Below are 15274 nucleotides of genomic sequence, written 5' to 3'. Positions count from 1 at the left end.
AAAGTTCTAATCTTTCTATTTTAACTATGTTTTATAAAGAAGAAACAATCAATGTGTCAAGATAGTCTGAAATGTAAATCGTTTTCCCACCTTCATACCATTTGATACAAAATTTCAAAATAATTAACAAAACATTCACTTTGAAGGCATTTGAATAAATCATATCTTTTAATTTCAGCTAGTACAATCGTTCTGTCCAAAAGGTTGCAAATGTAAAGCGTATGGATATTGTTATGGTTGTGAAATGGGATACTATACTACATGATGCTGGATGGGACATGTAAGAGTTGCCCTGAGAATTGTCAGTCTTGTTCCTCTGTAAACAAATGTGATAAATGTGATGTTGGATATTATATAGACTCCTCATTCTCATGTCGCCCATGCTCCAATGGTTATACAGATTGTTTAACGTTGAATACATGTTTACAATGCAATACTAGGTGTATGGATGTACTAAATGTACATCGCCATGTAAAACATGTACATCCGAATATAATTGCATTACATGTAATGATGGATTTAAATTAAACGGTACTTCTTGCCAAAAATGTCCAGAAGGTTATTTTGAATCCAGTAATTCGTGTACTCCGTGCCCAAATAATTGCGCTTCTTGTTTGATTTTGATTGAATGTACAAAATGTAAACAGGGATCGTTCGGAAAAAAATGTGATCAAAGGTGTTTTTTGGGGTGTAAAGACAACGTGTGTGAACAAAATACTGGTAATTGTGTTTCCAAAGAAAATTATGCTGGAAACAATTGCAGTCTTTGTAGGCCTTCTAAATATGGACAATACTGTCACCGTGACTGTCCAAAAGGATGTTTAACGTGTGCTTCAGATGGAGGTTGTCTCTTGTGCAATGCTGGTTACATCGGAATAAAATGCAACTGTTTAGATGGTTGTTATGGCAACAAATGTGACAGATTCACAGGAAAGTGCAATCAATGTAAACCGTTTTTTAAATGGCCTTGCTTGGAGTGTGTGGACGGCAAATGGGGAAAGAACTGTGAAAAAGATTGTTCAGATAAATGTCTTTCGTGTATATCGGATACTAACTGCACAAAATGTAAGGATGGAAACTATTTTTCAGATGGGAAATGCCTGGACTGTTCCACCAATTGTCAAAATATCTCATGTAATGCAGAGAGCGGCGTTTGTAATTTCGGTTGCAATCAAGGTTATTGGGGAAAATTTTGCGATAAACATTGTCCAGATAATTGCTTTCAAAACAAGTGCAACGTAGAAAATGGAATGTGCATGCCACGGTGTAAAGACCATGATAAAGCATGTGATAAAACTGTTCAATGTGTGGATGGAAAATGGGAAAGTCGATGCGAAGAGCAATGTTCAAAGAATTGTTCATATTGCGACAGTGAAACAGGACATTGTCTACAATGCAAACAAAATACTTTCTACGGTTCCTTTTGCAATCAAGAATGCAGTGAAACATGCATTGACAGAGTATGTAATTTTGGGAAATGCAAGTACGGTTGTAAAACTGGATATTACGGAGAAAGTTGTCAAAACGTTTGCAGCAAATCTTGTTTCAAACAATGTGATGCAGTTTTAACTGAAGCATCTTCGCAAGGTATAACTCTCGATCAAACTTATATAAAAACACTTATTGATTTAAACTGAATTATTGAACAATTTTATGAGTAAGTTAAAGTAATGGTAAGGCCTGGTAATCTTACTGGTATTTTACTAATTACTTTTCTTTTATTATTCATGAAAGTATTTTATACATGTGTATGTTACTTATGCAACCACCTTATACATAGGAACTTCATACATGACCTGTGAAACGGTGGTTATAATCAAAATGTCAAAATCAAAACGGCCGCGTGTATCTTCTGTAAAAAGCTTGTTTATATTGTTTACTTTATTGAACTTTCTTATGACAGTTACATTAGTTTACCATATACCGTATAACATTTATAAGAATAAAATGCATAAGAAAATTGCGTTTATGACGTTTATTTTTTTAGTGTGCTATAATTTACTAAAAGATATGTAAATGTAATCTATTTTGTACCGTTCAAAATTTCATTTTATTGTTTGCCACGTTTCTTCATTATTAGATAAGGAAAGGTTTGTGTTGAAATCTGATGATACCATTAATCTGCTGCTATTCGTTGCTGTAGTCGGGGTATATGCAATTGTTATAACTGTTGCCCTAATCAGAAATCGGTAAAATACATTTTATACTTTAGATATTTTTTATAAGAGATGCAAAAAAAACAACAACAAGTTAATTCAACATTAAAATAATTCCAAGATGAAAGCACACGTTCAGTTGATATATGAAATAACCATTTCCTTGTGTACCTAATAACGAAACACAATTGCACGTTAATGCTGCATGCCTTCAGATAAGCCAAAATGTTTCAAGAAAATCATACTTAAGAAAAATGTACGTGAGGAAAATGTACAAAGATTTTAAGAGGAAAACAAGGATTCAAGTACTAATCAGCATTTGTCATCACTGTTTTGCTGGCTGCGTTAAAAACGTAAGAGTCGTTTGCAATGTATGAATTACTTCATTTTATACTTTTAAATTATAATATTTTATTTTTAAAAACTTTTTCAAACTTGCCATGAAAAAAGCATGAATCTGGGGACATGCTGCTTAATAGGTGTCATAATAATTTTTTATCTTTAGTTGTCTTCATTGCCGTAAAGTTAGTTTGGACTATAAATTAAAATTACACCGTTGTGACAAATTGAAATCCTTTTTACTTCTATGAGAATTGTGTTTGACCTATATATTATTAGTTATAAAAAATTGAAATAGCATGATACGGCCTAGTACAAAAGGCTGTCAATATAAATAACCTAAGTCATTTTAACAATGCTATATGCCTTATCATATATTCATAACGTATTCATAATACTTTGATTAAACAATAAATAATTGTATAAGCGTTTTATAATAATAATTATTTTCTTTAATTTTTTGTTTTACCAGCATTAAACAAAGACGTGAAGGTGAATTAAATGAAGACTCGGGAGAATTCGCTGAGAATGAATATGAACCTACAGCAAGTAGAAATGCAATCAACTCTGGTAATAATTAAAAATTGAACTTGAATATTTTTTGCAAATGTTGTATATTAACTGAAAATGCCAACATTTTACAGCCACATAAAAAAAGAAAATATACTAGTAATGATTTTCTTAATTATTTTTACATATGCACTTGACATGTTGTAGTTGAAATGTTTTGAAACATTTTCAGACGATTTTACTGTAACCATCAATGCATTGATATAACAGTTCAACCACAGATGAGTTTAACAAGTACAAAATGAACGGGTCCTGAATATAAATGAAAACTGTTTCAATGATTAAACCATTGTTCAGAAACATCTGTCTTTTTGTAAATATATGTATTATTAATACCAGTTAATGTCCTTATTGTCATCATTGCTCAACCTGTTTCAGAATATATCAAAAAATTAAACTGTTTCTTACGTTTATCTATTGTTAACAACGGAAATTCATATGTATGTCTCATTCAAAAGAGTGTTAGTCATTTTATTGTATGCTAGATCAGCGTGGAAAACAGCAATTCTACTTTCCAATAGAAACCAGGGTTGCTTTTACGTGTTAAGATGTAAAGCATTAATACATAAGATATATGTTCACAGCTACATACGATCTCTTCTAATCAAGCCCGAATTACATGAAACATTGATACAAGTTTTCTTCTTATCAGACATTATTTGTACTCGAGGTCACGTGTTCTCTATACAACCTTTAGTAGGAGAGGTAAACAGAAAATAAACAAATTTTGGCCTTTTAACCACCACCAGTACAAATTTTCTTATATGTAATGTAATACGGAAGTGCTATGTATGTAATATGAGTTTGTATATATTCTCCAGACCACATGTATGCTATACCGGAAGAAACTACTAGTGAGTGTGTGCCATTGGGTATCCTAGAAAACACTGACACGTTGCCTAGCTACAACTCAACCGAAGATATGAATATGTACACCAATCCTGTTTATGCTGATACCAAAACCACGAATGAATATGAGGAGGTTGTTTAACAAGACTCCTTCGTTCTATAGAGGCATGCATTTTTCATTTTGTTTTAAAAGGCACGTACATTATGCCTCAAAAACAAATAATTTTTTACTTCTTTAGAAAGGGACCACATGAATTTTATTATGTTAAAAGAATGTTAGATGCTTGCTGCCAGAAGAAAATAGCAATTAATGTGAAATTATTTGCCTAAAAAATAGCAAACTGTAAACAAAGTTAAATTTTGACCTCCGTAAAAAATCGAGGGGACGTATTGGCCAGAACGGACTATGAAGAATATGCCTGGGACATTCTGCAGAGGCGAATTAAAGCCCGGATGCCACAACTGTCAACAAGGATTTAGCTTGTCAACGCTCTTGTTCAGAAATGGACATTGATACCACTTGCTGACATCCGGACACTTATCAGCTTTCCGGACCCTATACAGGAATTGGCCAGGAATAGTGGAGGTCACACTCACTATTGAAGCAATGTGTACGACAGAGGAATGACAATCTAAAAACTTATTACCCCACCCATCACCTTAAACCAATAAACATTTTTGGTCAACAAAGAGATAATGGATTAGATGGAATATATGTTTTTGCCTGAAATGAGTCAGTGAATATTGGATTTGTTAATGCATATACTTTACCAAATGTTAATGAATATCTTTATATTACATATACATATAAATTGTATGACCCTTATTTTGTTTTCATTATTGCAGATAATAGTGTATTGAATAAATTATGAGTTTTTGAGCCGACAAAAAATATTTATGATTTGACCATTTCTTCAAAATTTCAATACTATTCCGAATGTTAATTTCAACAAAATTTGCAGGAATTATATTTAAAAAAAATATTTATCAGCCCTTTCTTCTGACGCAGGCTATTATACTGTCAATTTCACGCCGTGCATGCACACTACTAGAATAACTGTGTTATGCGGGTCCCTGAACATCCTAAAAAACCCCTTCCAGTTGCGAGCTACACTTGGAGGAAAGATTCGTTGCAGGTTGTGAATGTTAACAAGCATGCCCCCATTCGTGAACATCCACGTGTTTTCGATAAACATTACGGTCACAAATCTTTATGAAAAACCACTCTGGGCAGTTCCAAATTGTAGAAGCGTTGCATCTGGTCCAAGATAGGCAAAGTCCAGTGTCGAGTCATTGTACATTTCATTACATTAACGAAAACTTTTTGCCTATACAATCTCTTTCTTCATACACCTTCCATCCCGTTAGCTTCGTTAATCATTCATCTCTGTTTAACAAGTTTTATTGGAGACCTATTCTTAACAATATATGGTTATATATTCTCTACTTTGTACCACTTTTATACGAAACTCGCCAATTTCATGCTTCTTATTTGCATCATTTAATTGCATTGCCCTTTTTCACAAACAGATATACATTGTTTATTTTGCCAGGATATTAACACGGATATATATAACACTATCAGTAATATAGATCCCTGATATTGCATAGAACAATTTAAATGTATTGCGCGTTTCGCTTTAATGTGATTATTGTAGAATGTGGTTACTCAAACACTTGAAAGACATGTAGCGGAATGAATGTCTTGTAATGGAAACGTTGGTTTAATGACATTATTATATATTTTTCCTTACAAAAGCAATTTAGTCTTCTACCATACAATTATTCAATTTGATATATATCAGTTTTACATTAATATTTAGAATTCAAAAACTCGTATCCTAATAAACAATACCCGATAATATTCGTGTTTATCTTGGCCTATGATAGCATTATTGTCTTGTATATCGTATGATTTTAAGGCAGAATACAAATAGGCAGACTTATTTTCAACAAACTGTATATTTTGTTACTTTACGCACAATTAATTTTCATTATTGATCAATAATATCATTTTGCCACGAGTCACATTGGGTCATGTACATTGTAAACTATGTAAAGAACTTAGATAATAAAAGATAACAAAACTGACTTGAATTTGGTCAATTTTATACAGTGAATATTTTAGCTATAAAAACCTGTTCCATCATACATGAAATAGCAATTTCAACGAATAAATTACATAATATGAAATCAGCAATTTACAAAATGCATTAACTATGCATTCCGGAAACCCAAGGATCTGTTACAAATCTTGCATCGGGCTATACGATTGGTCAATTTTAAATTACAATTTGACCAAACATATTTTGCATTGGGTTATACGATTGGTCGATTTTAAATCTATCACATGCTGGTATTTTTAGTATTAATTATTATTGGCCGAATCTACGAGAGTAATGCCCTTTTTCAAATGTTACGAACGAAAAAAATAATCTTGAGATGGAAAGGAAGCACATTAAATTGTTTCTAAGCTTATAATATTCCATCACCATTCTACACATACTAACTGGCTACTCATTATGGAACATGGAGTGATCATTTGGAGTGCACATAAGGAGTAAACTTATGGATTAGAGGAAAACACTGTGTTGATAGTTAGATCTGGTTTTGTATGGGGAATGTAAAAAAGGTCAGATCATTAGAATTCAAGGTAATAACTGATGAAGCTACTATTTACTTCATATGGTACTCTTCAAAAATTAAGAAAACTCAAATTACCAGAAATTGTTACAAATAGTTACCTAGCAGTAGTGGTACATTGTATTTACTACTACTAGATTCATCTATAAATGATTTCAATCATTATAATTAAAAGGTATGAACAACTAAGTTTTATGTTAACAATAATTAAATACTCATTTTGATTGATCAAATTTCTATTAAAGAAAAACTATTTTCAGGTCAGATCTACTCCAGACAAAAATAAATCAGGATAGACTGACCAAAATGGCCACTTATGAATAAGCAGCTGTTGTTTTTATCAACATTAATACAATTCATTACTTTTAATTTCTTGACTGAAACATTATTTTATAATTCTATGGCACTGGTTACTTGTAGCTATCCCTACATTTTCTACAATATTATTTCACTTACTACCATTCAACAATCGGCTATCATTCAACAACAAGTCATTGTGAAGTTCAACGACCCCTACTTGTTACCTCATCCCCATTATTTCAATTTTGCCTCCCCTTTTTAATGTCTGACATTCGAATTGTTGAAAATAAATATCATTAGGAAATGAAATAAAAAGAAATATGTAAGACACATTTAGAGGGACAATAAAGATCAATGCATGTATATGGATAATGCTAGGGTATGCAGGTACATCTTTGTGTAAAGACGGTACATTACCAGTCTATCGAAATACGGGTGCACTTTGTTGACAGAACTAGTAACTATACATGATATATGACATAACATGGTCTTTTGAGAAAAGTTTTGTGATTTTTTCCCCAGATCAGTTTAATAACATTAAATCAATTTAAACCGGCAAAATAATTTGAAAGTAAAAAAATAATATTGTATCATAATGCAAGAGCTGTCAACCACAGTTGCTTTTTGTTCTTGCGATTAAAGGGATAAATTCAGAAAAACTCCATGCTAGACTTATGTGTCTTGACCAGAGATCTTAACCTTCAGTTGTAAATAAGAGTGAGCAAAAACCTTAACAATCACCAGCTTGGAAAGCATCATTATTTGTTGAATAATGGAGCATAAATGAATGCTTATTCTTTCTATAAAAGCTTCTCCCATCCTACACATGCACATTCCGATCAAGGGACAAAATATTTGACGCCATCTTTTTTTTTAATTTATAAAACAACCAGAACTTGTATAATTCTTACTTGTAATTATTATTATAAAACTTTTGACACACATCTGTACATCACATTTGTACATCAGTAAAGCACATATCAACACAAAGACATTTTCATGAGTCACTTTACAATACAATGAACTATAATTCCTAACTTACTTTGTCATAAAGTACATGGTTAACGAAATTGAGTCTGCAAACCAGTCTGTCTCAGCTATCTTATAAACCATTGGTTAAATTACAATCTAAACATTGGAATCATCCAATCAAATGTTTTTGGAGGTATATTTTCGGACTGATTTAGTGTACTTTTACTGCTTTATTTAGAATCTTTATTTATTATGCAGTCAGTAAGCATATTACACAAACATCTATTTCATAAAGAAATCAAGAATTTTGAATAAACAATGGTTGTACAAAATTGATAAAGACTGTTTCACAATGACTTACATGAACATAGCTTCACTTACATGAATTATTCAGTGGTATCCATGCTTGAGTTATGAGACTTGGTCAGTGACCTACAATCATTACATGGAGGACATAGGAAAAGTTTAAACGTGAAATCCTTTTACATTTAAGTTTTGTGTCATACCTATTTCATTTAAGAGTTACACCTACGCCTATCAGACTTATGCAAGCACTTAAGCTCTCTTTCCCTGGAACATCCAGCTTAACATAGATCAGTTAAAAATGAACTGTTTAAGACCCCTTGTCTATTGCAGCAAACATATCAAACAATACCAATACAATTATGTCTGAACAATGGAAAAAATATGAAAGTCATCAAATAAATAATGAACATACAAAAACATGACTTTCTAACCTGATTAGTGGTTTGACTTTTCTTTAAACAATTACATTGCACAGTATTTATCTGCAATTTTTTTTAATTTCTATAAATATTTTTCTCACAAACAACAAAAAAAATGAATAATGAATTATCATAGAAGTAGAATAATAGTTGTGTTTCCTTTTATAAGCACAATGAATGACAGACTTCCATGAATTAACAATGACTGATCTATTACAATTCACAACAAAAATCCTTAAAGCAAGACAGAGTTCCCCGAGTCCTTTACTTTTATACAACCAGAAGTGGAACTTATGACTATTTAACAATGAAAAATAACTTACTTTTCCTTCCCTTCTATCAAAATAACAGCTTATTTGAAATAAAAAGGTCTGATAAATGTACACACCACTACTAAGCACTTATAATAGCAAAATAGACTAACAAATATAATTTAGCACTCATTATCTGTATATAACCATTCCATTGCATAGGCATAAAAACGGGGAAATCATGCACGTACAATGTATATGTAATGAAAAACATTTACAACTTTAATAAATTATAGCCTTTCCGTTCATTGCGGACTGAAAAAAGAAGTTCTTTACAACAGAAATGATGAGGACAAAGTACAGATTTGAAGAACATCTAGAGTATGAAAGGCAAAGAATATAGGAGAACTAGGTAGAAGAGGGCTGTTTTAAATGATAGAATGGAAGATCACAGAAAAAGAGCAGGAATGAAAATAGGTTGTGAGGGACCTATAACATAGTTTACTTACAAAATATATCATACAATAAATTATTCTAAGAAAACTGCTAGCACTATATCAGTATATCTGTGGTCAACATGTATGAAAGAACTTGATTTTATATTATTCTTCTACAATATGTTTTAATAAGTATTTAACAAGTGTGTACAAAACAAGCAAACAGAAATCATTAACAAAATAAGTTTACATTCTCTGACTAAAATCTTTGTTTTCTGTAACACTTGTATTAGCATACTAGCACTGGTTCAGACAAGAGTCAATGTTCAGAATTTCTTTTAGAAATCCTGTACTTAGCACTTTAAAGGCACATTATGCCTAAAAAATCCATTCTTCAGAAAGGGGGCGTCCGTGGCCGAGTGGTTAAGGTCGTTGACTTCAAACCACTTGCCCCTTACCGCTGTGGGTTCGAATCCCGACAGGGACTTTGGATTCTTTTATGTAAGGAAGCTATCCAGCTAGCTTACGGAGCATCGGTGGTTCTACTCAGGTGCCCGTTCGTGCCTGAAATAATCCACGGAAGGGCACCTGAGGTCTTCCTCCACCAGTGAAGCTGGAACGTCGCGATATGACCTATACTGTGTCGATGTGACGTAAAACCCAATAAAACAAACAAAAAATCTTCAGAAAGGGCAAGCATGAGTTTTATAACTTGTCAAAAACTATTTTTACGCGTGCAGGATTTTTTTCACCGAAAGAAGGAAGATCTGAATGTAACATTATTTGTCAAAAAGTAGCAAAATGTAAACAAAGTAGCATTTTGTTTTCTATACAAAATACTAATTCACTAAGATAGTACTAACTGCCAAAAGCAAAAGATTGTACAGTTAATTGGCCATGCAAGATAGACCTGTTCTGTATAAATAAGGCTCAGTAAAGATCTACAATATTTTGTACTTCTTATATCATGGCTTACATATTTTATGTTATGAACAAATAAAAAACAACAGAAAACAGAAATACTGATGGTATTGCAAAGTGGATAGTCTGCTAAAGAAACAATGAATAAATATTGCCCGAGCTCTGACACAATAAACAAAATCATAAACCCAAATATTGGGCAATACAGAACGTTTAACAGAAACTTTCTTTCAACAAGAAATCAACACATAATATCATATCACATTAAACTGTTTTCTTAGTGCAATATTCAAAGCGTTTTACATCCACACCATAATGTTCAGGAAGGTGATATTTGGCAAGAGGAGTTACAGTACAATGCCTCTAATCTCACTCGAGGAAAACATTTCTTCATCGTACCCAAATGTTCACAAAGTCTAACTGTGCTCTAAGTAAGGTATTGCATTTCATTTTGATTAAGTAAGAGTTTTAGCTTTTAGCCATCATTTTGATCTTTTCTGGGCGTGCTTTAAGTTGTGAAACATTTGCTAGGTTAGACTGTGAGGAAACTGCCGCTGTTTACTGCTGTCATCTTCATTGCTATTATCACCAAGAAAATTTAGGACATAGCTAACAATGACCCAGATCGATCATAAGGTAACGTGTAAGCAACGCTGAAAAGCCCCCATCCCCCCACCCACCCATCTTTCTCAATCCATTGAAAAGTTGCCGCACTTTGAAATCAGTTTTGATGGGAAAAAAACAATGCAAAATAGTGATTTTTGGCAATTTTGAGACGTCCCCCGTTGCCATGGTATCAAGAAATCTAAGATTGAGCAAGAAGTTACAGAGGCTATGGTCCAGTCAACATTTATGCCAAGTTTCATCAGTATTGAAGCATTTTGCATAGTTTCATAGCGGTTTGAACTTATAGGAGGCTATTTAATGAAAACGGCCATTTTTCACAATTGCTCATGCGGTCAAATGTTAAGCTGCTCCCAAATCAAATTAAATGTTCTTTATTTATGAGTTGAAAGACATCGTATATGGTTTAGCACTCAATCTTACCTTCTTTAACCTTCTTTTATCACTATGATGGTTTTGCTGATAATTAAGTATAAGCATACTGTCTTTTCCAGCTAAAACATCACATTCAATAGGACTCCAGTATAAAAGTAAGTTTCACCGATGAGTGACAGCTATATGCGTTACATTATATTTGAGGCATCTAAAATGAAAATTATATTTACATTATCATCATTATTTACCGGTATATGTTTTCCACAATTGTTCTGATTTATTTTTCTTCCTTTTACTCACTCTTGACGGCAAATATGTACAATGAATAATGTAAAGATAAAGTCATGCGAATATTATTTGAAACAAACAAACTAATTTGATCCACGGCAAGATCATTTATAAATTATATAACAGTATTTTGGAGTACATTGCCACATAGTTTTGCAGGAATGTTAGTCATTAGTCAAACAGGGCTTGCTCACTTACAATCTAAAGTGTGTATCTTTACTTATTATTACAAATATTCATTAAATCAGACAGACGCGAGTTTCTTGTTTAACTCAGCATAGTTTACGCATATAAAATAATGTGTACATCTTGCAAGGATAAGGCCATTACGTTAAGTGATTAAAGGTCAAAGGGATAATAAACAATACACGATTTCGTCTTAATTTACTCATTAAATTAAGTTTTAAAAAATGCACACATTAACGATTATTGAGCAGGTAAGTAATTTCACTTACATCAAAGTTATTCTCTTATAAAACCTTCTGAAGTAGTTTAATATCTTATGGACACAGTATGTCGTCAACAGTGCGGATTGCATATTTAGCCGTTAGCATACCATGAATTCAATTCCAGACGGAGACGTTGAATATACATAAAAAGCCAACAAGTCTATCTTCAGTTTACGGATTCTAGCAAGATAACCACTTGTGCACAAATAATAGAAAGAGTTTATATCAATTAAGATATCAAGCTCAAACTATGCAACATCTTTATCTTGTTGACATTAATAAATGACAACAATAACGGAAACGTGATCGTGGATATTTCTAGTGACTTTGTTATCTCCGTTTTTTAAGCTTTGCTTTTTAAAGTTGTTGGAGTTAGTTAGACTGTTCAGTAAGTAGTATTCACATTTATGTAATGCTTTATTCTACAGATGTTGCAATTGATATGTACTTCTTTACTGCTGATTTCAGGAAAATTTGGTAAGAGCCATCTTATTTTATTGAAGCAACAATTACCGTTTTGTTTCTGTCAATTAAAAGTCAATCAATCAATGCTGCAATATAATTAGCAGGACTTGCATTTTACGGAATATTTAATTTCAAATTAGAAAAGAAACAGTTGACAGCCACTAGGTGTGTTTTGATACGAATGACATCAATGTCAAGACTTTAAAATCTATTTTTATCGGCTCATATAAATACAAATCTTTCTATTATAAAGTAGAAACAATCAATATGTCCGAATAGTCTCAAATGTTAATCATTTTCCGACCTTATTAACAATAATGCAAAATTCAAAATAATTAACAAAACATAGATTTTAAAAGCACTTAAATAAATATTGTCTTTTGGTTTCAGTGCAATCGTTCTGTCCAAAAGGTTGCAAGTGTGAAGCACATGGATATTGTTATGATTGTGAAATGGGATACTACATGATGCAGAATGAGACATGTTACAGTTGCTCTAAAGCTTGTCACTCTTGTTCCTCGGTACACAAATGTAAAAAATGTGACATTGGACATTATATAAACTCCTCATTCTCATGTCTTCCATGCTCCACTGGGTGTACATATTGTTTAACTTTAAATACATGTTTACAATGCAATACTGGGTATTTCAGAAACGGTTATATGTGCAATAAATGTACGTGGCCATGTAAAACGTGTACATTCGGACATAATTGCATTACATGTAATGACGGATTTAAATTAAACGGTACTTTTTGCCAAAAATGTCCAAAGGGTTATTTTGAATCCAGTAATTCATGTGCCCCGTGCCCAAATAATTGCGCTTCTTGTTTGATGATGAATGAATGTACACAATGTAAACAAGGAATTTTCGGAAAAACATGTGATCATAAGTGTTCTTTGGGATGTAAAGACAACGTGTGTGAACAAAACACTGGCAATTGCGTTTGCAAAGAAAATTATGCCGGAAACAATTGCAGTCTTTGTAAGCCTTCTAAATATGGACAATACTGTCACCGTGACTGTCCAAATGGATGTTTAACGTGTGATTCAGATGGAGGCTGTCTTGTGTGTCAGTCTCCTTACTTCGGAATAAAATGTATCTGTTCATATGGATGCCTTGACAACAAATGTAACAGATTTACAGGACAGTGCTTTCAATGTAAACCGTTCTTTAAATGGCCTTGTTTGAATTGTATAGACGGCAAATGGGGAAAGAACTGTGAAAACGATTGTCCTGATAAATGTATCTCGTGTTCATCAAAAAATAGCTGCACGAAATGTCAGGATGGAAACTATTTCTCAGATGGGAAATGTTTGGAATGTTCGATCAATTGTCAAAATAGATCATGTAATGCCGATAGTAGTTATTGTATCTTTGGATGCAAACCAGGTTATTGGGGAAAGTTTTGTATTGAGCAATGTCCCAAGCTTTGCTCAAACCGCACATGTAATATCGAAAATGGAGCTTGTAGTCACGGTTCCAATGATAGTAGCAATGGACATGACCAATCGTACGACAATAATTGTAGCACAACCTGCATTGATCGACAATGCGATTCGATAACGGGTAGATGTACTTTGGGATGCGAACCAGGATACTACGGGGACACATGCAAAAAACAATGCAGCAGTGAATGCCAAAACTTTGCATGTAATAGAGAAAAAGGCTCATGCAATATTGGTAAGATTTAATTCTTCAAATTATGTTAAATATTGCTATAAATTCGGTATATTGAATAACATATATTCAGCGAAGCAAACTAAGAAATTTGAAAAAAACTTTGATTTTGAAGAGGAATGTTCAAAGAATTGTTCATATTGCGACAGTGAAACAGGATATTGTCTTCAATGCAAACAAAATACTTTCTACGGATTATTCTGCAATCAATAATGCAGTGACACATACATTGACAGAGTATGTAGATTCGATTTGGGAAATGCGAATATGGTTGTATAACTGGATATTACGGAGAAAGTTGCCAAAACGTTTGCAGTAAATCTTGTTTTAAACAATTATGTAATAGAGAAACTGGTATATGTGATGCAGTTTTATCTGAAGATGCATCTTCTCAAGGTATAATCTCGATGATTTATGTTTGTACACTTATAAATTTAAACTGAATTATTGAACAATTTTATTAGCAAATTAAATTGATGGTAAGGTTCAAGTAACATGCTTAGTAAATTTACTGGTACTTAACTAATTACTTTTCTGTAATTCTTCATGAAAGTAATTAATACATGTGTTTTTTACTAATTCAATAACCTTATACGTAGGGACGAACTTCACGCATGAACTGTGAAAAGCTGGTAATGATCAAAATCAAAAATCGAAACGGCCCAATGTACCTTCTTTAATAAGCTCGTTCCTATTGTTTACTTAAACATTTATCATGACAGTTACATTAGTTTATTATATACCGTATAATATAAATAAGGTTAAATCAAAAAGAAAATGAAATTATACTTATGGCGTTTATTAAGTTGTACCGTTCAAAATTTCATTTTATGGTTTTCCACGTTTCTACATTATTAGGTAAGGAATGGCTTGTGTTGAAATCTGATGATGCCATGATTCTGGTGATATTCGTTGCTATAGTTGGAGTATATGCAATTGTTATGACTTTTGCCCTAATCAGACATCGGTAAAATACAATTTTATACTTTACATATTTTATAAAAGATACAAAGACAATCAAGTTAATTCAACATTAAAAACATTCCAAGATGAAAGCACACGTTCAGTTTATATATGAAATAACCATTTCCTAATGTATTTAATAACGAAACAATATTGTACGTTAAGGCTGCATGCCTTTAGATAAGCCAAAATGTTTCAAGAAAATCATACTTGAGGAAAATGTACAAAGATTTTCAGAGGAGTACAAGGAGTCAAGTAATAATGTAC

General features: G+C 32.4%; 1 protein-coding gene across 1 annotated transcript; it reads left to right on the top strand.

The window, feature by feature from the left end:
* The first annotated feature begins 221 nt into the window (after positions 1-221).
* Positions 222-14299, top strand: LOC132728632 (cell death abnormality protein 1-like). Its single transcript, XM_060714303.1, has 7 exons — positions 222-280; positions 764-1587; positions 2081-2189; positions 2968-3065; positions 3887-4047; positions 12328-12376; positions 12755-14299. The coding sequence occupies exons 1-7, from the start codon at positions 222-224 to the stop codon at positions 14056-14058; spliced, it is 2604 nt and encodes an 867-aa protein (XP_060570286.1). The 3' UTR covers positions 14059-14299.
* Positions 14300-15274: the final 975 nt, after the last annotated feature.

The sequence above is a fragment of the Ruditapes philippinarum genome, unplaced genomic scaffold (assembly GCF_026571515.1).
Source record: "Ruditapes philippinarum isolate M1 unplaced genomic scaffold, ASM2657151v2 ctg9693_1_1_1_1, whole genome shotgun sequence".
In the NCBI taxonomy this organism is placed as follows: Eukaryota; Metazoa; Mollusca; class Bivalvia; order Venerida; family Veneridae; genus Ruditapes; species Ruditapes philippinarum.
This window is presented reverse-complemented; position numbering and strand designations above follow the sequence as displayed.